Source organism: Myxocyprinus asiaticus, chromosome 45, assembly GCF_019703515.2.
Source record: "Myxocyprinus asiaticus isolate MX2 ecotype Aquarium Trade chromosome 45, UBuf_Myxa_2, whole genome shotgun sequence".
Classification (NCBI taxonomy): domain Eukaryota; kingdom Metazoa; phylum Chordata; class Actinopteri; order Cypriniformes; family Catostomidae; genus Myxocyprinus; species Myxocyprinus asiaticus.
The window spans coordinates 32,453,223-32,476,069 of NC_059388.1; the positions used below are offsets into that span (position 1 = coordinate 32,453,223).

General features: G+C 37.8%; 2 protein-coding genes across 3 annotated transcripts in view; both read left to right on the top strand.

Annotated features, from left to right (window-relative positions):
• Positions 1-535, top strand: part of LOC127435180 (protein mono-ADP-ribosyltransferase PARP12-like) — a 21,118-nt gene extending 20,583 nt beyond the window's left edge. For both annotated transcript variants that reach the window (XM_051688437.1, XM_051688438.1), the window contains one exon: positions 1-535. This exon is cut by the window's left edge and continues 779 nt beyond it. The gene's annotated coding sequence lies outside the window, so the exon portion shown is untranslated.
• Positions 536-2,722: 2,187 nt separating this feature from the next.
• Positions 2,723-22,847, top strand: part of LOC127435192 (synapsin-3-like) — a 111,190-nt gene continuing 91,065 nt past the window's right edge. Inside the window, exons 1-4 of the mRNA XM_051688458.1 lie at positions 2,723-2,754; positions 4,012-4,068; positions 13,234-13,641; positions 22,578-22,635. Coding sequence (XP_051544418.1) covers positions 13,253-13,641; positions 22,578-22,635 — 447 coding nt within the window. The 5' untranslated portion in view covers positions 2,723-2,754; positions 4,012-4,068; positions 13,234-13,252. The remainder of the gene's footprint in view (positions 2,755-4,011; positions 4,069-13,233; positions 13,642-22,577; positions 22,636-22,847) is intronic.

Consider the following 22,847-nt stretch of genomic DNA (forward strand, 5'->3'; position numbering starts at 1 on the left):
ACGCAATGCCTCCAAAACCCCTACACAGGAGAAACACTGTTATTCAGTGATGTAGCTGTCTGTTGTGGACATCACATCTCTGCTTATTATTTAAAGTCAATTGAGTTACAATACTAGTGTTATATGCAGTGTGTGAATAATGTGTGTTAAAACTGTTCAATATATCTTTGATCAGTTCTGCAAATGTTTATTTGTGTCCTTTCTCTGAGAAGTCGTTGAGAAGCTACATGTTCACAGTATTCTTCACATCTCTTCTGTTTTTAAAAACATTACCTGTTGTGCATTGTGTTTAGTCTAACACATGATCAACATTTGACACAGATCATCTCTAGGCTGATTTGTGCGGTCTAATTTTGTATAAATGGGTCATTCTGTGTCAGATCAACCAGAGGTCCGCAGCTCAAAATCTTGATTTTGATCATTTTTTTCTGGTGAAAGAGATACATAATTGAAGGTGAAAGCTAAAATTTACTGCGTAATCCACTGTTTTGTAGAGGGGGGTCAAAATGGCAATTGATTTTGGAGCAAAACCACAGATCAAACAAATAACCTTAGAAAGGTGTCAGCATCATGATTTTATTTGTACACAGAGATTAGTAGATCTGTTACTGAAATCAGTTGACTTTAGCAATCCTTGTTGCATTTTACGCCAATGGTGAGAGTCCAAAATGGGAAAAAACACTTTTCGTGTTGTTTTTCCAAAGTTGGCGTGCCTGTAACTCAAGAAGTGTTAAAGATATCTTAATATCCTTTTAGATTCTGATTCAGAACAAACTTTTCTTTTGGTATCTTCATTTCTAAGGCCCTATATTGTTCATTCCCAGAGATATGGGGATCTCAATGTTACTCCATGTGCAAATTGTTGAATTTTACCCATTTTCAATGGTCAAAAATCAAATGTGTGTCACTTTGTATAAAGCGGATACTTATTGTATTTCAAGAGGAATGTCTGAAGTACAGATTGTGTTGAAACTAGAAATGTACCTTCATTTATTCAACTTGACCATATCAGTGTATTTTTGACTCAGACGTTGTTAAATTGGTATTTTCTATGCAGTTGTTTTGATGCAGCGAAACAAGATACAGTTCTAGTTTCAACATTATTTGTACTTCAGACATTCCTCTTTAAAATACAAAAAGTATCAGCTATATGCAAAGTTACCCACATTTGGTTTTTGACCATTGAAAATGGGTAAAATTCAACAATTTGACATGGAGTAACATTGAGATCCCCATATCTCTGAGAGTGAACCATATAGAGCCTTAGAAATGAAGATACCAAAAGAAAAGTTTGTTCTGAACCAGAATCTAAAAGGATATTAAGATTTCTTTAACACTTCTTGAGTTATAGGCACGCCAACTTTGGAAAAAGAACACGAAAAGTGCTTTTTCCCATTTTTGGACTCTCACCATTGGCATATAATGCAACAAGGATTGCTAAAGTCAACTGATTTTAGTAACAGATCTACCAATCTGTGTGTACAAATAAAATCATGATGCTGACACCTTTCTAAGGGTATTTGTTTGATCTGTGGTTTTGCTCCAAAATCAAAAGGTGAAAAGTGCCATTTTGACCCCCTTCTACATAATAGTGGATTACTTGGTAAATATTGATGCATGGTTTTTCATATTTTAGCTTTCATCTTTGTGTATTTCTTTCACAAGGAAAAAATAAAGATCAAAATCCAAATTTTGAGCTGGGGACCTCTGGTTGATTTGCCACAGAATGACTCAAATGTGTTTGATTTTGCATTGCTGTTTGAATCAGTAGGGAATGTAATTTCACACATTTATCCCTCATCATGTGACATCTGAAGTGCATTTGAGTGATATTACAGCTATATTCTACTCTATTAGGACGGATCACAACAATATGAAGGTAAAGGTGGTGTTTTGTGCTAAAACTTCAAACTGAACTTAATTGTACATTTCTTTCTATTTTTATTTGATTGAAAAATAATTATTACAAAATTAGTTCACTAAAACGTACAAATTGCACATATTGAACAATATATAAACACATTCACTATGTCACATAGGGAGGAAGTCAAGTCAGGAAAGATCTCATTATAGATACATTTAAGAAATGATATAAAGGACTTTATTTTACATAATTATAGAAATGTGATATAATTCTATATATTGTATAGAAATAATGAATCATTATTTTACTATTTTGTGAGCACTGGTTTTTTCGTCAAACAAAAATACTGTACAAAATTTCAGGATCAGTAATAAATAAATGAATTACTTGTTAATTATAGATTAAAAATTTTGTTCTACTTTTATATACATAAAAAAAAAAAAAAAACATCTGCTTTGACAATATTATATTGTTTACAGTCATGTCAATAAAGCCACTTTGAACTGAATTAATAAACAAATGCAAAAAGATAAAAGTACAATTATCATGAAAAATCAAGACAGGAGAATAACCAGTAAAATTCTATACAACAAGAGCAGGTTAAAGTAAAAAACAAGCACCTTGTGACCAGGGGCTTCTTTAAATAATTCTCCATAATGTTTAAGAAATATAAGATTAAGCCATTTTTTTATTCTTGATTGTCAATCATATTTACACGAATCTAATCGATGACGTTTTCATTAGATTTGAGCAGCGCAGCTTTCTCAGCTCTGCACATGCGCATCTCTGTCTCCCTCGTTAAATATTAATGAGATGAGCCGATTCGTCCAATCAGATGCGACTGAATTAATGCGGCGAGTCGGTGTGGCACGAGCACAGACGCTTCTGAGGTAAATACACCAAACCTACATTATTACTTATTATAAACGTATTGCCTTGCCGTGAGATGCCATTTCGTACTATTAGTGTATGCAGGGGAAATTACGTATATAGATTGAATATTGTATTTTTCTCCTCCAGTTATTGATGGGTGGATCTATAAAGATGCTGTGTGATCTATTTTACACATTTAAAATAATAATGATCGGTCTACAGAAATCTCAATATACCTGCAGGGAAATAGTAGCGTTCATGTACATAATAGCTGTGATTTTAATATTTGAATTCTGTTTTATTGTGTTTTATTCGCTGTCGGTGAGGGAATTCATATGTGTTTGAACATGCACGCGGTAAATGACGCGACGCGACCGTCCAGACGCATATGGAATTATATATGTGCCACAGACGCATATGGAGTTATATATGTGCCACAGACGTATATAGAGTTATATATGTGCTACAGACGCATATGGAATTATATATATGCCACAGACGCATATGGAGTTATATATGTGCTACAGACGCATATGGAATTATATATATGCCACAGACGCATATGGAGTTATATATGTGCCACAGAAGCTTATAGAGTTGTATATGTGCCACAGACGCATATGGAGTTGTATATGTGCCACAGACGCATATGGAGTTATTTATGTGCCACAGACGCATATGGAGTTATTTATGTGCCACAGACCCATATGGAGTTATTTATGTGCCACAGACGCATATGGAGTTATATATGTGCCACAGACGCATTTGGAGGTATTTATGTGCCACAGATATATATAGAGTTACATATGTTCCACAGACGCAGGGCTCTTCACGGCAAGCGAGTGCGTCATGACATCATCTCATGTAGCGAAACAGTTGCATTCATTATAACGGAAGCGTCAGTGGAGGACTGGACTGTTTTACTCTTCTTTTTATTCATTATATTCTCCACAATCTTTGAAATCTGAGTTTGAAATACTTTGAATGTTTACTTGCAGAATAATGAAAACTCCTCAATTTCCGGTGTGAGAACGCTGTGTGCGTTTGGCTGCCGCTTCACATTCAGACTATATATATATATATATATATATATATATATATATATATATATATATATATATATATATATATTATTTTTTTTTTTTTGCGTGTTTGTTTCTGTTTGTTTTTCTTTTCATTTATTAGTCTGCACATAAAGTTCAATCCTGTTGGCTTCTGGATCTATAACATGTTTGGAATTTGATTCTATGCCTCACTTTTTTTCTGCTCACCAGAGAAAAACAGCATTCACCTGCCGTTGGAGACTGGATAGCTCACACTCCATTTCATGGGTATGTCATGAGCCCTCTCTTTGTCTGTCATTCACCTCTCTCAGCATGGGTATTGAGTGAGTCTCCACTCTCTTTATCATCTGTGTTGACAGTTGTTTGACCAGTTGGGTAGCCTTCCTCTCAATCAAGTGTTAGGTGTAGACTAGGCAGAGCTCTGGCTAATGCGATATCATTGATTGTGGCTGCTGTAGTTGGCATCTCATGACTGTTTTTGCTCTATATCTCACATATGAACGTGTCTTGGATTTGATCTATTAAAGTGTTTTTTATATTCCTCGCTCTCGTCCTTGGCATTCATGCAATGGAAATCCAACTACTGACATCATGACTTAGAGTCTTAAACTGCCATCCTCGTTTAGACTCCGAGACATATGAACTTTCTCGTGAACTCGGAATATTCCGGCGGCCGCAGTATATCCATCGCTCACCACGGAATCTCCAGTCAGTCTATCGCTCATCTTCCACAGCAATTCCATAAATCTGGACAAAAAGACAGTGATGTAAAACTGATTTTGCATCGGCAAGATGCTCAAACTCACTTTCACTGAGGCATTTAACTAAAGATGAAAACACATCAAAACACTTCGTATTTGTTCGTCAGGATTTGGCACTATTGAACTGTCGACCTCCAAAGTATCAGCCTCACCTTGTCTCTGAACTTAGTGAAATACTCACTCTTGCCTGTGCTATGTCTCCCCATGTTATACTGCTTGGTGATTTCAATATCCATGTTGATACTGATTGTTCAAATACATCTGAACGCATGAATGTTCTTGAATGCTTCAATTTAACACAGCATGTGAATTTTTCTACCCATACCCATGGTCATATACTTGATTTAGGGTATGTTTACACAAAAACAATGTACTCAAAACAGAAAAGTTTTTCCTTTGCGTTTTTGAAAAGTTTCACGTACAGACGACAACGTTGTCAAAACGATCCCCGTTCACACGGATCCGCGAAAACGACTAAAAATGCTGTATTATGGGGGCCTGGGTAGCTCAGTGGTAAATGATGCTGGCTACCATCCCTGCAGTTTGTTAGTTCGCTAGTTCAGATCCCAGGGCGTGCTGAGTGACTCCAGCCAGGTCTCCTAAGCAACCAAATTGGCCCGGTTGCTAAGGAGGGTAGAGTCACATGGGGTAACCTCCTCGTAGTCACAATAATGTGGTTCGTTCTCGGTGGGGCACTTGGTGATTTGAGCATGGATGCCGCGGTGGATGGCGTGAAGCCTCCACACGCGCTGTGTCTCCGTGGCAACGCGCTCAACGAGCCACGTGATAAGATGTGGAGGTTGACAGTCTCAGATGTGGAGGCAGCTGGAATTTGTCCTCCACTACCCGGATTGAGGCAAATCATTTCACGACCACGAGGACTTAAAAAAACAAAAAAAGCACATTGGGAATTGGGCATTCCAAATTGGGAGAAAAAAAAAACAAACAAAAAAAACGCTGTATTATGCATGCCAGGTCAGTAGTTGGCGATATCACTTTGTAAAGAAACACTACGCGCCTGCGCACATAAGCATTCTTCCACAGAGCGGTGAATACAAACAATGAAGATGGTGAAAGCATCAAGCAATTTTGTCTGGACAGACGATGAGTTTGCTTTATTACTACAAGTGACCCTGGACTATAAAGCACGCCACCTTTTTAAGGACTCCAACTGGTGATCTCATGTTGGTCTGTTCGCCCTGGAAGTAAGAACGAAGTTCTTGAAGTTCAAGCCTATAGACTGAACACGTAATACGTGTGAGCATGACGTCATCGTTTTCACAAATTCGCGGTTTTGTACGTTTACATGGAGACGATAATGGCATTGTTTTCAAAAACGTGCACTTTGAAACCCGTTTTCAAAAGTTTGCGTTTTCAGGCCCCAAAACGCTGTTGTCGTGTAAACGAACAGCCAAAAAGCATAAAAAGTTTTCCGTTGAAATCGTTGTTGTGTAAACAGCCCCTTAGTTTGTACATCAGGTCTTAATAATGTTTCTAAAACCGGTACACAAATTGGCATCTCGGATCACAAACTTATAGAATTTTCATTTAATTTTCCTCGCTGTAATTCATATAAGAAAACCGTGGTATCTTATCGCAACCTAAAAGCAGTCGACCCCTCATCATTCTCCACCTCTGTCTGTGCACCCTTACTTTCTGACTCTTTGAAACTGTCCTGTCCTGTCCTTCAAACATCCTCTCAAATTATAATTCAGCTATCTCAGCTGCTCTTGAGGAGCACGCCTCCATCAAGACAAAGCTGGTGCCCTGAACTGCGGGCATTGAAGAGAGTGGGTCGTCGTCTTGAACAGGCCTCACTGTTCATTCATTATCTCTTACAGAACATCAGCTGAAGTACAGAGCAGCACTCAACACTGCACGTTCAATGTACTTTTCCTCTATCATCCAAAAAGCAAGTTGTAGACCTAGAGCCCTTTTTGCTACGGTGAACAAGCTAATTCACCCGCTGGCTCAGGTCTCACACAGCTCTGATGAACTTTGTAACTCATTTCTGCACTTTCAAGATAAAATTGTTTCCATTTACCAAACATTCACATCAAACATTTCTGAAGATCCTCTGCATGAATGTCTGTCTGAACACCCTATCCACCCTTTCTCCTCCTTCACTCCTACAATTTTACATTTCAACTTATCATCCTGTCAGCTGGACCCTGCCCAACCTCCCTTCTTAAACACTGCTGAGTCAGTCATTTCGGCACCTATTTTGCATATGATAAACACATCTCTTGCATCTGCCATTGTTCTAACTGATCTTAAAATTGCCGCTGTTACACCAGTCCTTAAAGGTCCCAACTTAGATCCATCTTCCCTCTGCAACTATCGTCCTATTTCTAACCTGCCTTTTATATCTAAACTTCTGGAAATTTGTAGCCTCCCAGTTACAATCACATCTGGCAGCTAATAATCTCTAAGACCCTTTCCAATCTGGTTTTCATTTGCCTATTCGACTTTCAGATATTGGTATTACTGGCACTGCTCTATCCTGGTTTTCTTCCTACCTCACTAACAGACAATATTTCATCTCGATTAAGAAAAACAAATCCCCTTCTGCTCCTCTCACTCAGGGTATCCCCCAGGGTTCTGTACTAGGTCCACTACTGTTCATAATTTATGTTCTCCGGCTAGGTCAGATCATCCGTCATTATGGTCTCAGTTATCACTGCTATGCTGATGACACCCAGATTTATACATCTGCACATTTTGATGAAACACATGCCATCAGTTAAACTGCCTGTATCAATGATGTAAAAATTTGGTTAAACAGTAATTTCCTCAAATTCAGTGCTGACAAAACTGAGATCATGATTTCTGGGCCACAAACACTTATCAGAAATATTGACATTTGTGTCTATATTGTTGGAAATCTGACCAAACCCTCTAAAACCATTAAGAATCTGGGAATCACTTTCGATCAATCTCTTACTTTTGAAGCCCACATTAGAACCATCACTAAAACTGCTTTCTTCCATCTACGTCACATTGCACGACTTCGCCCCATTCTCAGTTTGAGGGATGCAGAATCACTAGTTCATGCTTTGATATCATCATGTCTCGACTAGAGCCCGACCGATATGGGATTTTTGAGACCGATACCGATTTTAGAGAAGGAAAATTCACCGATTACCGGTATGGTGGACGATATATTTAATTTTTGAGCTGGAATGAAAACAGACCTTTTCTATGTGGATTTTTCACCAATATGACTATGCAAAGGTACTCAGAAGGCTGCTTTCTAACAAATATTTTTTATCAAAGAATATTTGACATTATTTTTATACATTGTCAACAAATTCTAGAAATGAAAACTGAGAAAATAAAGAATAAATAAAAATACAATAAATAGCTAAATAAACATCAGTACTGTTTATTATCAGTCAATTGCTGACCATTAAAATAAAGAATAAATAAAAATACAATAAATAGCTAAATAAACATCAGTAGTGTTTAGTATCAGTCAAATGCTGACTCTATTAATACTGGCGAGTCAAGATAAACAGCGGCAGCGGTGTTACACCGTATTCTGCTATACAAGTTCAGGGGAAACTTTCAAAAACAGACTTTTAAATATTACGTTTTATAAATGCAACGACTGGAATTGTTCGGATGAAGGGGGTACCAAACTGTGAATCCTGAACAAAACAGTTTGGTGAATACATGTTTACACATTAGCTTCACTCAGCTGACAACAATGAAAGTAGCTACGTGATTAGCTAGTTAGCTATAAGCTCGTTGTCACGGAGAGTAAAAGATGGACGTTGTTTATTTACTTTCCAGCATTGCGTCTCATCAACTAGATAACAACGTAGCATGAAATCAACACTCATCAGACACAATCCACCACTGCATCGTTGTCTGCTGAGCTGCAAAAAGATGCTCTGATGTTCAATCTGCTACATTACTGACTGCACTGACAAACTATAGCTGACTAACAGCAAACAGATGTGATAAACATGAGTGACATGGTTGTCAGGGACAAGGTTAACGTTATATTAGTAATATTGAAAAGGGAAAATGATGGGGTAATTTTTTATTAACTTTCCAGTATGTATTTCACCAACTAGTTAGCAACTTTCCGAGAAGACACCGCTCAACGCCACACCGTTTAACTCTGCTCTGTCTGCAGAGCCACCATCAGTTCAGAGTCAGCTCTGTAAACGATGGAGTTGGAGTGCGCTCTGCTGGACAAACTACGCTATGACACCAATTCTAAAGCATTGTTTTCTGCATTATATGTTCTGAAAAAAAGTTTTCATATCTGCGCATATCGGTAAAATATACGCCGATACGATATATCGGTGAAAGGCTAATATCGGCCGACCGATATACCGATATATATATATATATATATATATATATTAAACTTCCTGTACTGTATGGTCATTTTTTACCTAAATCAATTTTTTCCTGATGTAATAAGAATGGTTTCCTTGAGCAGTCCAAGACTTGGTGACTTTTCCTCCACTTGCCATCTGAACACACACACAAAAATTGGATAAATCTAAATGGTTGTAAAAAAGCGACACCTTTATTGTTCGCGGTCAAAATTGACCGACCATAAGAAATGAATCGGAAAGACTAAAACACAGCTAATTTTTTTATTTATTTGTCAAATACAATCTATAAATAAGCCACAATGCAGAACAAACACAGAAACACAATGCAGAAATGAAGGGGTGAGACTATACAACATGCTGAGTGCAAAACATGCACACACACTTACAGTTGAAGTCAGATGTTTACATACACTAAGTTAACTGTGACTTTTAAGCAGCTTGGAAAATTCCAGAAAATGATGTCAAGCCTTTAGACAATTAGCCAATTAGCTTCTGATAGGAGGTGTACTGAATTTGAGGTGTACCTGTGGATGTATTTTAAGGCCTACCTTCAAACTCAGTGCCTCTTTGCTTGACATCATGGGAAAATCAAAAGAATTGTGGACCTCCACAAGTCTGGTTCATCCTTGGGAGCAATTTCCAAACACCTGAAGGTACCACGTTCATCTGTACAAACAATAGTACACAAGTATAAACACCATGGGACCACACAGCCATCATACCGCTCAGGAAGAAGATGCATTCTGTCTCCTAGAGATGAACGTAGTTTGGTGTGAAAAGTGCAAATCAATCCCAGAACAGCAGCAAAGGACCTTGTGAAGATGCTGGAGGAAACAGTTAGACAAGTATCTATATCCACAGTAAAACGAGTCCTATATCGACATAACCTGAAAGGCTGCTCAGCAAGGAAGAAGCCACTGCTCCAAAACCACCATAAAAAAGCCAGACTACAGTTTGCAAGTGCACATGGGGACAAAGATCTTACTTTTGGAGAAATGTCCTCTGGTCTGATGAAACAAACATTGAACTGTTTGGCCATAATGACCATCGTTATGTTTGGAGGAAAAAGGGTGAGGCTTGCAAGCCGAAGAACACCATCCCAACCGTGAAGCATGGGGGTGGCAGCATCATGTTGTGGGGGTGCTTTGCTGCAGGAGGGACTGGTGCACTTCACAAAATAGATGGCATCATGAGGAAGGAAAATTATGTGAATATATTAAAGCACCATCTCAAGACATCAGACAGGAAGTTAAAGCTCGGTCGCAAATGGGTCTTCCAAATGGACAATGACCCCAAGCATACCTCCAAAGTTGTGGCAAAATGGCTTAAGGACAACAAAGTCAAGGTATTGGAGTGGCCATCACAAAGCCCTGACCTCAATCTGATAGAAAGTTTGTGGGCAGAACTGAAAAAGCGTGTGCGAGCAAGGAGGCCTACAAACCTGACTCAGTTACACCAGTTCTGTCTGGAGGAATGGGACAAAATTCCAGCAACTTATTGTGAGAAGCTTGTGGAAGGATACCCAAAACATTTGACCCAAGTTAAACAATTTAAAGGCGATGCTACCAAATACTAACAAAGTGTATGTAAACTTCTGACCCACTGGGAATGTGATGAAAGAAATAAAAGCTGAAATAATTCATTCTCTCTACTATTATTCTGACATTTCACATTCTTAAAATAAAGTAGTGATCCTAACTGACCTAAGACAGGGAATGTTTTCTACGATTAAATGTCAGGAATTGTGAAAAACTGAGTTTAAATGTGTTTGGCTTAGGTGTATGTAAACTTCTTACTTCAACTGTACAAACACACACTGGTGACACTTAATTTTGTCAAATTAAATCTATACAAATCAGCCACAATGCAGAATACACAATCATAAATGAGGGCATGACACACACACACACACACACACACACACACACACACACACACACAGAGAGAGAGAGAGAGAGAGAGAGAGAGAGAGAGAGAGAGAGAGAGAGAACAAAGCCTGAGTCTGACCCCAATGTAAGAAAGTTGACCTATTTCACTACAGGAAATTTACGCTTAGGTGCGGAATCCTTCCAGACAAAAAAGTGCATCTTTCTGACATTTAAAAAAAAGAAAAGAAAAAAGCTAAACTTAAAATAACAAATAATAGTTTGATAATGTCTAAATATATATTGAAATGCATAACTTAAATGCATAAAATTTAGAATTAATGAACAGAAGTTTGCTGCATAGAACACTGCCGCCATCTACTGGCTATTATTGTCATAACATGATTTTCATTTTATTTGTCTTTTTTCACCAGATGACAGCAGTCTGCCCCCAATATATGACACATTCTCATATTTTCTTCATGTTTTAACTAGGCTTTTACTGTAGTGAAGTTACATAAATGTGCTTATTTGCATATGCAAATGAATGGTGAATTTGAGAAATTCGAGACTTAATTTTCAGTCTGTTCCTCACACAAAGCTATCGTATTGTCTTGAGAAGGCCCTGAACGTATCGATCAAGGAGCTTGACAGTCGTGGACATTGTATAGAAAAGAGCTGCATGAAGATTCTTCAAAAATCTCCTTTTTCACAGAAAAATTAAATAAGCATACGGGTTCGGAATGACATGAAGGTCAGTAAATAATGACAGAATTTTCCATTTTGGGTGAACTCTTCCTTTAATGTGTTTAAATGATGTTTATGAGTAAAGTTTTGCCGTCTTCAGTAATTCAGCATGAGATCTGAGGAGCTCTGCATCATCTGTCTAATCCTTCAAGTGTTTTTGGTTTCCTGTGGTGTGTTCAGTATTTTTAGCTTGTGATGTTGAGTTCTGCACTATAATGACATGCACATTAATTCTGCACACTGTCGACACGCATACAGATGCACAGCTCAGTTTGAATGCAAGAACTTTGGCTAAAATGTGCTCCGTTCTGCTTCAGTCCGCTGCTCATGGCATCATTATTCTACAGATGCTGCTTATAGATTTGCAGAAATGAGCGAGAAACAGAGAATTAAAGCTTGAGACCCCCGTGTGACTGCTGTGAGCATTTTCTGTTTCCCTTTTGATTTGTAACTAGTAGCACCTAGTTTCAATAATGTATGTCCTCATATGTGTACAGCAGGACTAAGTTGTGTAATGTTAAATAACTCTAAGCTATAGAAAGTCAGATTTGTTTCGTCAAATTGTTTATGTTTGCAGGAGTGTTGATTATTCATGTTTCTAAGATGTTAATCATAAATTAGCATAATTAATTCAGATTCAAAGTAATGTCCAGCATCATCCAATCACTGTCAATCATGTTAAAATAAAATGATACATTATAAATTCTGAATCTATGTACTGATTATCATTGTCACATGTCTGTCAAACATGTTGAGTGATCCAAACATCATCTGCAGCCTGAAACTGAACTTTTGATCAGATTTTAGGAGTGAATGCACTTAACTGCATAGAGAGCTATAGGATGCTCCCTTGCTCCCTATTTAGTGCATGACTTAACCTCCAGTGTGCTGTCTGTCTGCACTGGTCTCAGAACAGTTTGAAATGCACCTTATTTTCATCCTAACTCCATATAAAGCCTCTGAAAGACTCATTTATCAGTTTTTAGCATGAACACATTTATTCTCAGTGTGATAATGTACAGTAAATATATAGGAATACATGAACTAATGTTAGTGAATAGAACCGTATTGTGCAGTGATGACAAATAAAATATAACAAAATATATGTTAAAATGAAGTGAAATGACCCACAGATGTGTTAGAGTTGAACGTCTGTTTTTCAACTTTTGTGGGAATAATGTCCCAAAATCCACGTATGTGGACATCATGTTTATCAGCGCATTGAAGAGTGAAAAATGAACAGATTTTTGAAAGCAGCATATCAAATGAAACTAGAGACTCTACTCTTTACACCCAAACAGGTTTCAATGAAAAAACTTCAAGAGATTTCTTACCAGAGGCACTTTTGTTGGCTCTGTGCCCATATAAGCGCTTCAAGGAAATCAACATCATGTTGTTGTGACTCGGTGCGGCAGAAGTTTAACCCTTTATATGACAGTCTAGAGTCTTGTGAACAGTATTCAGTCGGTTTAAATTAAACTATGCGTTGCTTATAGCAAAGCCAAAATACAGTGTCCACGCATGTGTACACGGGGTCGCACGAGATTAATAAGTGAAAGGTCTTGCTCACAGTCAGAAGCATAGGCGAACATTGTCATTTTGACCCAACATCATTAAAAAAGAAGCCAACACTTTAGTAATTGTTTACAGTTTACTGGAATTCTCTAACTGTGTATAATATATGACCTGTTCGCTCTCTGTCAGATTAATCACCAGCTTCATCATGAATTACCTGCGCAGGCGTCTGTCAGACAGCAGTTTTGTAGCTAATCTGCCCAACGGCTACATGATGGACCTGCAGAGATCGTCCAGTTCCACCAGCTCGCCGGCCTCACCAGCTACAGAGCGCCGGCAGCTGCCCGCCCAACAGAACCAACCAGCTCAACTGCCCCAGCAGAACCAGCAGGCCCCGCCCCGGACCGCAACGTCTGGAGGAGGGTTCCTCAGCTCGTTCTCCAGCGTGGTGAAAACGGCTCAGATCGCCAGCGCAGTTCAAGCTAAAGCATCTGCACACGCTGAGGCTGCGGCGGCCGCTGCATCAGCCGCTCCGGCTAAACCCGCCGTACACAAACCCAAAGTCCTGCTGGTCATCGACGATCCTCATACAGACTGGTAAGAGCCAACTCAAACAACCGCTAACAAATTTCATCAGTTATTTTACAGTGTTTTAAGGCTAAAATGAGTTACAGATCAATATTTAAGTCCTTTTTTATTATTAAGTCTCCTCTCTGCCCAGTAGGTGGCGATATGCACATAGAATGCGTGGCGCCAAAATAAAAAGAAAGTGAAACTGGAGATTTACAGTAAAAACAAGTCTCAAATATTGATCTGTTTCTCACCCACATATATCATATTACTTCAGAAGACATGGATTAAACCACTGGAGTCATATGGATTACGTTTATGCTGCCTTTATGTGCTTTTTGGAGCTTCAAAGTTCTGGTCACCATTCACTTGCATTGTATGGACCTACAGAGCTAAATTATTCTTCTAAAAATCTTCATTTGTGTTCAGCAGAAGAAAGAAAGTCATAGACATCTGATATTTTTTATTTTTGGGTGAACTATTCCTTTAAGCTAAAAGCTCCTCAATACTTAAAATAGGTTCAAATAGGTGAAGCTAAATTACTGAAAACATTCAGATGTCCATCCAGTTAAAAGGGCAGCATCAGGGTGGACAATAACAGGCTGGACATTCAGTGGATAAATGAGCCACTACATGGTCTGTGATTGATATCTAGCAAACATATTTGTAAACTAATATTTATAATTTCCCATATATCTTTCCATAATAGGGTGGACATGGTATGCTTGAGCACATATGACTAACACCACAAAATAAAGGAAAACATAAATAAAACAATAGAGTTATAAACTGCAAATAACTCAAATTAATCTTGCAGAATGTCTGATGTCACCTCCAGTGTGTGTGATGTCCTAACATATATCTTCAATGAAAGGTCATAGTATCATGACATAACAGGGTGTACAATAAATCAAGCGACACAAAAATTCTCCACTATGAGTGTTAAAATGACACATTTACCACAAATGAATACATGTTAGTGAGAGAATGTAACACTAAACTCTTAACTGTATGTGGGGGGAAAATAGAAATCCAATGATTTAGCTTTAATTTTTTGTCAAAGATGTTTGACGTGCAGATTTTGGGACATGAGGAAGTGACAGTGCAATAGAAAAGGATTTCAGTTATTTAAAATGTAACTTTTAAGCCCACGGAAATGTGTAACATTATACAAAGTCTTTATTCTTGTTAACAAGCCTATCAAAATTGTAATCGGGTGAAATTAAACAATATAACAGGGAGTTAAATGACACAGAATCATAGGAATGACCCATATTTACAACTGTTCCTGTGCGAGACGCTGCTTTACGTTGAAAAACAGCTCGGCGGACGCAAAAACGCATTCAGTGTGAACGTCCCCTACTAAACTTAAAATGAAAAACGCTTTAATGCAACAACCAGGAAGAAGAGAGTAAGGGAGAGAAAATGCTTAAAAATCATGTTAAGTGTTTTAACTACATCTGTACTATTGAACTATTATTTTGAATTGATGCAGTAATGCAGTTTTCTTACCTCTCTCTCTCTTCTAGAACGAGCTTTGACATATGCAATTAAATGTAATGGCATGTCATCAATAGGTGCATTAACATGCACTCAAATGCTATATGATTTTGAGAGAAAACACGTGCTGATTATCACTGATCGTCTGTGCTAAAACAGCCGATATCTAACGTGAAAGGTGTGTGTTTCAGGTCAATTTCTCTCGGTTTTTGAAACATTCTCAGCAGTTGGGTGTGTGTCGCTAAAATACGGGACAAACGGCATCGCGTATGGATTTGCAATATTTTCCCTTAATTACAGGACTATTCCTTATGTTACAGGACATTTGGTATATTTTGTTAATTAGTTTGACCTGATACTGCTTCAGCGTGAGGGTGTCTCTCTCTCTCTCTCTCTCTCTCTACTCACTGTCATAAATTCTCTCAGTCGATGATGGCGGCGACAACGGTTGTCAGGGGCGGGGAATGGCAGAATTCAAGTGATAATGCACCAGTTACAACAAAGAATCTCCAGTTTCACAAAACAGCATCCAGTACCGTTAAAGGGAAACTAATGACAGTAAATTATGAACTTCTGAAGCAGCAAAACAAGAGGGTAAACCAAGGGTATACGCAAATATCCTTAGAAGTCGTTGTACGCAAACAGCCCTGGGAAAAAAGGAAGCATAGGATGTATACGTGCGTATGGCCCCGACTACACCACCGATATCCCCTGATAGTCATATAGGCTAGGCCTGTTTAATTTGGGTCACATTAAACAATTAGGCTGAAAATATGAAATGAAACAGAGAAAATTATCCTAAATCAAAACTATTTTAACTAGAAAAAATACAGCAATAAACAGCAGCCATACACTAAATACTGTATTTAACTTCAAAAAAAGAAGGCAAAGTCTCTTTAAGGCTGCACAGGTCTCAAATGAATCAGTGAATCATTAATGTGAAATAGTTCATTTAGATGAACCATCCAAACTGGAGTTCCCTACGCTAAATATAAGTGAATCATTCATTTGAATTCACTGAACTAATGTCACACAACTGAACAATGTAGTTGAGTTAGTTACTCCTTAACACTGCACCACACATGCTTGTTATATGGATATCATTTAAGAGGACACTAGATAGGGACATTTTAACCTGGATCATGATAGCATGAACATGTTTTAGAAGCAGTAAAGTGATGGTGGAATGTTCCATTAAACCCCCTGACAGAATCAGACTCAGTGTTTACCAGCAGGTGGCGCTAGATGCCAACAGTGAGCATTTCACTAGTGTTTGTGCCTCTTGTAGAAGATCACAAAATGAACCTAATATATGCATATTAACATAAAATAAGCAGATCTACACATTTAAAATTCATAGTCTTTCTCTTCTGACAAAATAGACCTATAATGACCTATAATGACCTATAATGCTGATGACATCATCTCCTGAGAAAGTGTTTTAATATAAAGAATGTCTCCTTTAAATTCTGTAATTTTTCATCTCATCTCTGTGTTGGCAGCTCACATAAGATCATATACAGTAAAGTGTGCAAATTCAGTCATTATCTCGTTTTATCTTGTTACTGTAAACTGAGCGTATTATATTGTCATGTTAATCCAAAAGACAGAATCATGATTAAAGTACAGTGTATTTTCAGTCATATCAGGTCATCACATCAGTACAGACTGGAGGAGTTTAATAGTTAATGGTAAACGCTCTCCTTGTTTGACTTTCCCTGTGCATTGTAAGTTAATGTGAAACGTGTGGAATGAGCTGGAATATTCCGTAATATAGAGATAAAGTGAGTCAGACATGTGGCTGCGCGTCTGGGAAAGTCATTGCTACTGTTTGTGGATGTCTGGATGACATTTCAACTGGAAAAAAGCGCTTGGCGCTCGACAAAACAATTGAAAAACTGTCACATGGGGATTCTGTTTATTCTCTCTCTGTTATACACGACTGCACATGAACAGACAAAACTAGTCAAGTTCAGTGGTCAGATTTCACTGGACATTTCATGAACAATAAGTTAGCACAACTGTCTTTTATCAAATTGAAATAACTTTCTCCACCTCTGAAACGACAGTCCTGTTCAGCTGACGTCATCACGGGCTGTTAATTAATGTTAACCTAAAAGTCATATAGCTACTGTATGTAATAAAGGGTTCGGCAATAATAGTGAATCGGGATAGATTTGAATGTGCTGATGCTCTGGAGGGTGAACTTGATCTTTAACCCTTATGTTGTGTTCCGGTCATTTTTGGCACGATCAGAGGGAATGATGGAGGCTCAGGACCCAAGCGCAGAGTTTACAAATAAAGGAATTTATCAATATAAAAAACTAAAGCAAAAACCAACACAAACTCCCACAAGGGGGAAAACAAACATAACCTTCCCTGTAGGGAAAGAAGGTAATCCAGGCTGGGGCAGAGGTAGGGATGAGGGAAACAGGTAAAAGCCACACGATGCACGCAACAGGTGATAAAAACAAGACAGGACACCTGTGTAAGAGTTCAGCCACACACACACTCGACACCTTAGACCGAAGTGAGCGAACCTCAGCACAACGTGAAAACAGCTTGCGACCTGGGCGTGCAGCACAAAGCACGTCCGCGGTCGCGAGAGACAGACAGATTATTGACGTGAGTGCATGCCGTCAAGATGACAAGAGCAATGCACTTACGCCAATACAGGACAAGACATGGAACATGGGTGTCCGGATCCCGACACCCAAACCCAAACTGAACCAGACAGTAGGGTCAGGATCCAGACATGAAACAAGACTGACCGAAAACACAAGACAGACATGGGACGATAATGCCACGGTCCCGCCAGACGAAAACCCAGACTCACAGAGTGACAGGACGGTGACACATTTTGACCCAGATGATTTTTTTTTTTTCTTTTTACTTAATACAATTGGAATAAAAGTCATTGACTTTGTTCACATATGGTATCTGAAAAAAAAATGAAAAAAAAAAAAGAAATTGGACCATTTTCTTTGCATTTTTTATTGGTTTTATTTCACTTTGTTACACTTGTTGTGTTCCCGGTCAAAAATGACCGGCCATTGGAAATGAATGGATTAGACTACAACACACAGAAATATTAAGTGTTCAGGAGCATCACAATCCTTTAGATGAACACATACAGTATGTGGATGTGTGTTTGCACACACAAAGTCCTCAGACATGTGCACACATACACACACACACACACACTCACACACACACACACACATACACACACACACACACACACACACATGTTGGTGCAGCTATCATTATGAGGACTCTCCATAGACATAATGATTTATATACTGTATGAACTATAGATTCTATCCCCTAACCCTAACCCTACCCCTAAACCTAACCCTCACAAAAAACTTTCTGCATTTTTACATTTTCAATAAAACATCATTTAGTATGTTTTTTAAGTGATTTGAATTATGGAGACACTAGAAATGTCCTCATAAACCACATTTATAGCATAATACCCTTGTAATTACCAGTTTATAACCTAAAAAAAAGTCCTCGTAAACCAAATAAACATGCCCACACACACACACACACACACTCATACACACACATTCTCACACACACACACACACACACACACACACACACAACGTGTTGAGTGCCCTTTTGTGCATCATCTTTCCATGTACACTCTTTGAGGAATATTTCAAGATCTCCTCATCATGTTGTGTTTGGGCTCGTTTGAATCGGGATAGTCTGCTGTAAGTTACGATATGCCATCGTCTATGTTTTATGTATGTTTCAGGAAGTAATAAGGAAAAACGTGACAAAAAGACACTCCTGTTTATTATCAAATCCCTTTATTGTCACTCAAACATATGCACAAGTGCAACAATGGGTGTAAGTCTTGGGTGCGGTTCCAAGCAACATAACAGTATGACAATTACAATAAACATCTTATTACACAACACAATATACACCTAATAATCTACAATATACAGTATACACAAAATAAGAAGAGTGTATACCAAAAAATAAAAATAACACATATATTTATGTGTCAGTGGGAATTTCATACACTAAAACTCACTGCTTTTTGACCTCTGAGTGAAACAAATTTTCTAAATTTCCTTTCCAACGATATATAACACATGGCTGTCATATTTTTGATGTTTTTACCAACTCTGAATATAATTGTTGTGATAAAAAATTTGCAACTGATGAGAACCGAACAGTTCTTATTTGTCAGCCAATTAAAATGCATTATTTAAGAATTGTTAAGATCAGCTATATGCATTATAAAGTCCAGATTCTAAGCTTTCAAATGACACCTAGTTTGTTCAGATCAAGCATGTGGTTATTAATATATTCTGTAATTATTATATATTGGGAGTGCCCGCCACTAGCCCAGTATGAGCTCAGTTCAATAAAATCCTTCTATCAATAAAAATACATTTTAAAAAAATATATGTTCAAATAAGTCATAATTACTAAAAAGGAAGTTAATAAAAAGATCTAATGCAATATCTTGTGATAATATATGCAATATGAGAGATTTATAAAAAATCTTAGTGGGCCGGTCATTTTTGACCGGGAACACAAAATGTGCTGGAACAAAACGAACACAACACAAGGGTTAACCTCCACGTCCCGGACAAAAACGCCTTCTCAAAAGTGTGTGCGGATTTTCTTTCACTGCAAACTCACATTCAGATCTCTCTCCATTCTGGCATGACACGCCCACTTTATACCATCCAATCAAATCCCGCCCTACATTTCTATCTCACTTAATAATGTATCACTTTATGGAAGTAAAATGGGTTGCAAACGGCATTTCATGTTGACTTTAACGGTTGCTTAGATGTCAATGTTTTAAGATGAGGCCCATTTGAGGAGCTGCACTCGACCTGTCTGTCTCTCTGCGTGTCTGTCTCTCTCTTGCTCTGTGGGCATTCCTGACTGGTTTGAAGGGGTCGCTGGGAGACATGTGTTGGGCTCCTGACAGACACGGCCTCGTTCCCAGCGCTGAGTCTGTGTGAGGACACAATGATGGCACACAGAACATCTCTCCTTCTGTTGGCCTGTCACTGTTCTCTCTTCCTCTCATAGACTCACTGTCTGTCTCTTTATTTCACTCTCCCAATGACTGGCTCTCATTTTTTGTTTTTATTTATATTCTTTCTGCATTACTGGTAAATGAAATCATCATCATCATCATCAGTTTCTCAGTGTAGCTTAGACACTTTAGTGCTTTTGTTGATATCAGAAAATGTTTTAGTCTTTACAAGAGCCGTTAAATATGTTATTTGCTATTACGTAATGAATAATGAACATCCTGCCTGAAGTGTGCACTCAAAAAAAGAACTTGACTCAATCGTGGACAGTGGCTGCACGTGTTTGAAATTAGTTTTCTATTTGGAATGCCCAATTCCCAATGTGCTTTTAGTCCTCGTGGCGGCGTAGTGACTCGCCTCAATCCGGGTGGTGGAGGACGAATCCCAGCTGCCTCCGCGTCTGAGACCGTCAATCCGCACATCTTATCATGTGACTTGTTGAGCGTGTTACCACGGAGACGTAGCGCATGTGGAGGCTTCACGCTATTCTCCACGGCATCCATGCTCAATTCACCATGCACCCCACCGAGAGCGATAACCACATTATAGCGATCATGAGGAGGTTACCCCATGTGACTCTACCCTCCCTAGCAACCGGGCCAATTTGGTTGCTTAGGAGACCTGGCTGGAGTCACTCAGCATGCCCTGGATTCAAACTAGTGAACTCCAGGGTTGGTAGCCAGCGTCTTTACCACTGAGCTACCCAGACCCCTGAAATTAGTTTCCTTAACTTAAAATTACTATGTAACCTCAACACAAACACTTTGTGTAGAAAGAACCTAGTTGAATTGGGTAAACCCAACAAAATTTGACGTGTCAGTGTAACTCGAATAAATCTCTTTAATTTCTTTATGTACTAACTAGTGAAAGTGCATGCTAAATACATGTTGGTTGGAAGCACTACAGAGTGTAGTTTAGTAACTGTGCTATGGTTAGCACAACATTTACTTAAAGGAATATTCCGGGTTCAATACTTGTTAACTAATTTTTTTTTAACATTAAATAGTTTTTAGTACCATTAGACAAAAAATAAAAAGTCACATGTTTTAGTTATGTCTCATATTTGATACATTAGACTTTAAATATCATTATCCTCCTGAGTTATTGAAGTTTTTCTTATCCCATACATGCTACAGGGGTAAATCTTGGGGTATTATCAGAGGACTCCCTGGGCTTTTCAGAGATACTAAATGTTTGAGAGTTTGACCATGACAACTTCCTCTTCTTGCTCTATAAATATGGATTGAAATGCATCACAGTTCAAGTACAATATGAATCAAATATTATTTTTTCAATAAACAATTTTGTATTTTATGCACCAAACACTATATTGACAATTAAAAAAGGGAAATTGTAAAACATTTTTCGCTGGGTCTCATGAACTTATGGTAAGATGACATCATAATAGCTTATAATGTAAACTAATGAGATCTTTATAATAACAGAGCACGCTGCATATATGAAAATACACAGAAATATTAGTTCACACTTTACATATATTTTATAAAATGACATGTATATGTCAGAATTTTCAAAGCTCTGTGATTTTAATTTTAATTTTATTTTTTTTATGGTGTGCATGAATGTAATGTAATGGTGATTGAGAAATATTCCTCAAAAGCCTGTTGAATCATATTTAATACATGGATTTTAAAGGGGGTTTTCAATAAAATAATATACACAATTTTAACCAAGCACAAGTTGCTTATATTCAGCAAATACTCATTTTAAAATATCAGTAACAATATCATTATTAGTCACTTTAACTTTATTAAAATAAGCTGTCATTTATCCCAACATAAGAGTCACTTTTCATTTTAAATAGATCGATATAAACATTGAAACCACTTTTTTCCATAAATAACCACTAGATGGTGCCATAAACATGTGAAACGTACATATCATAGGTTGTTTGGCTCATCAGCTTGAACAGAGAGTCAAACAGGAGCCGTCAAACATTAGGGTTTAACGTTACCTAACCCCTAACCCATCCCAAAATGTGCATAAAAATATGTGGATGGAAACCCAGCTATCGATAAACTACTGCAAGTGATTTTCAGCTGATTTCTGTGCTGTTCTGTCATTAAAAATCTTTGTTTTATGGTATAAATGGTATATTAAATATATTGCAATACACAGAGATGGGTATTTGTTTTATTATTATATGAGCAAATACAGTATATCAATACAAACAGTAGTTCTTATTAGTTTTAAATAATCAAATATCTTAACTGTACATGAATTTACCTTTACTGCTTGTAATAAATAATTTTGAATTGAATTCTGTTGCGAATTTAGAATGATAATATAGAAATGATTGAATACTTTAGTAAAATGCTGGCGTTAAATGGTGTCTTTCTGTGCTTTTTTTTTTTTTTTCTCGAACAGGTCAAAGTACTTCAGAGGAAGGAAGCTGAATGGAGAATATGAGATCCGTGTGGAGCAGGTGTGTGTGTGATCTTATTCCTGTAATTAAACCTCATTCTTTACTCCGGTAAACACTCATTTAAACATCTTAAATCAGAGTCTGTTCAGACTTAAATCCCCATTTCCGTTCTCATTCATGTGGAAATGTCTCTTTCTGAACATGAGCCGTAGTCAGACACAAACCCATCTTGAAATGAGCTCCAGATGTTCTGATGCTTGTGGCAGAGAAGC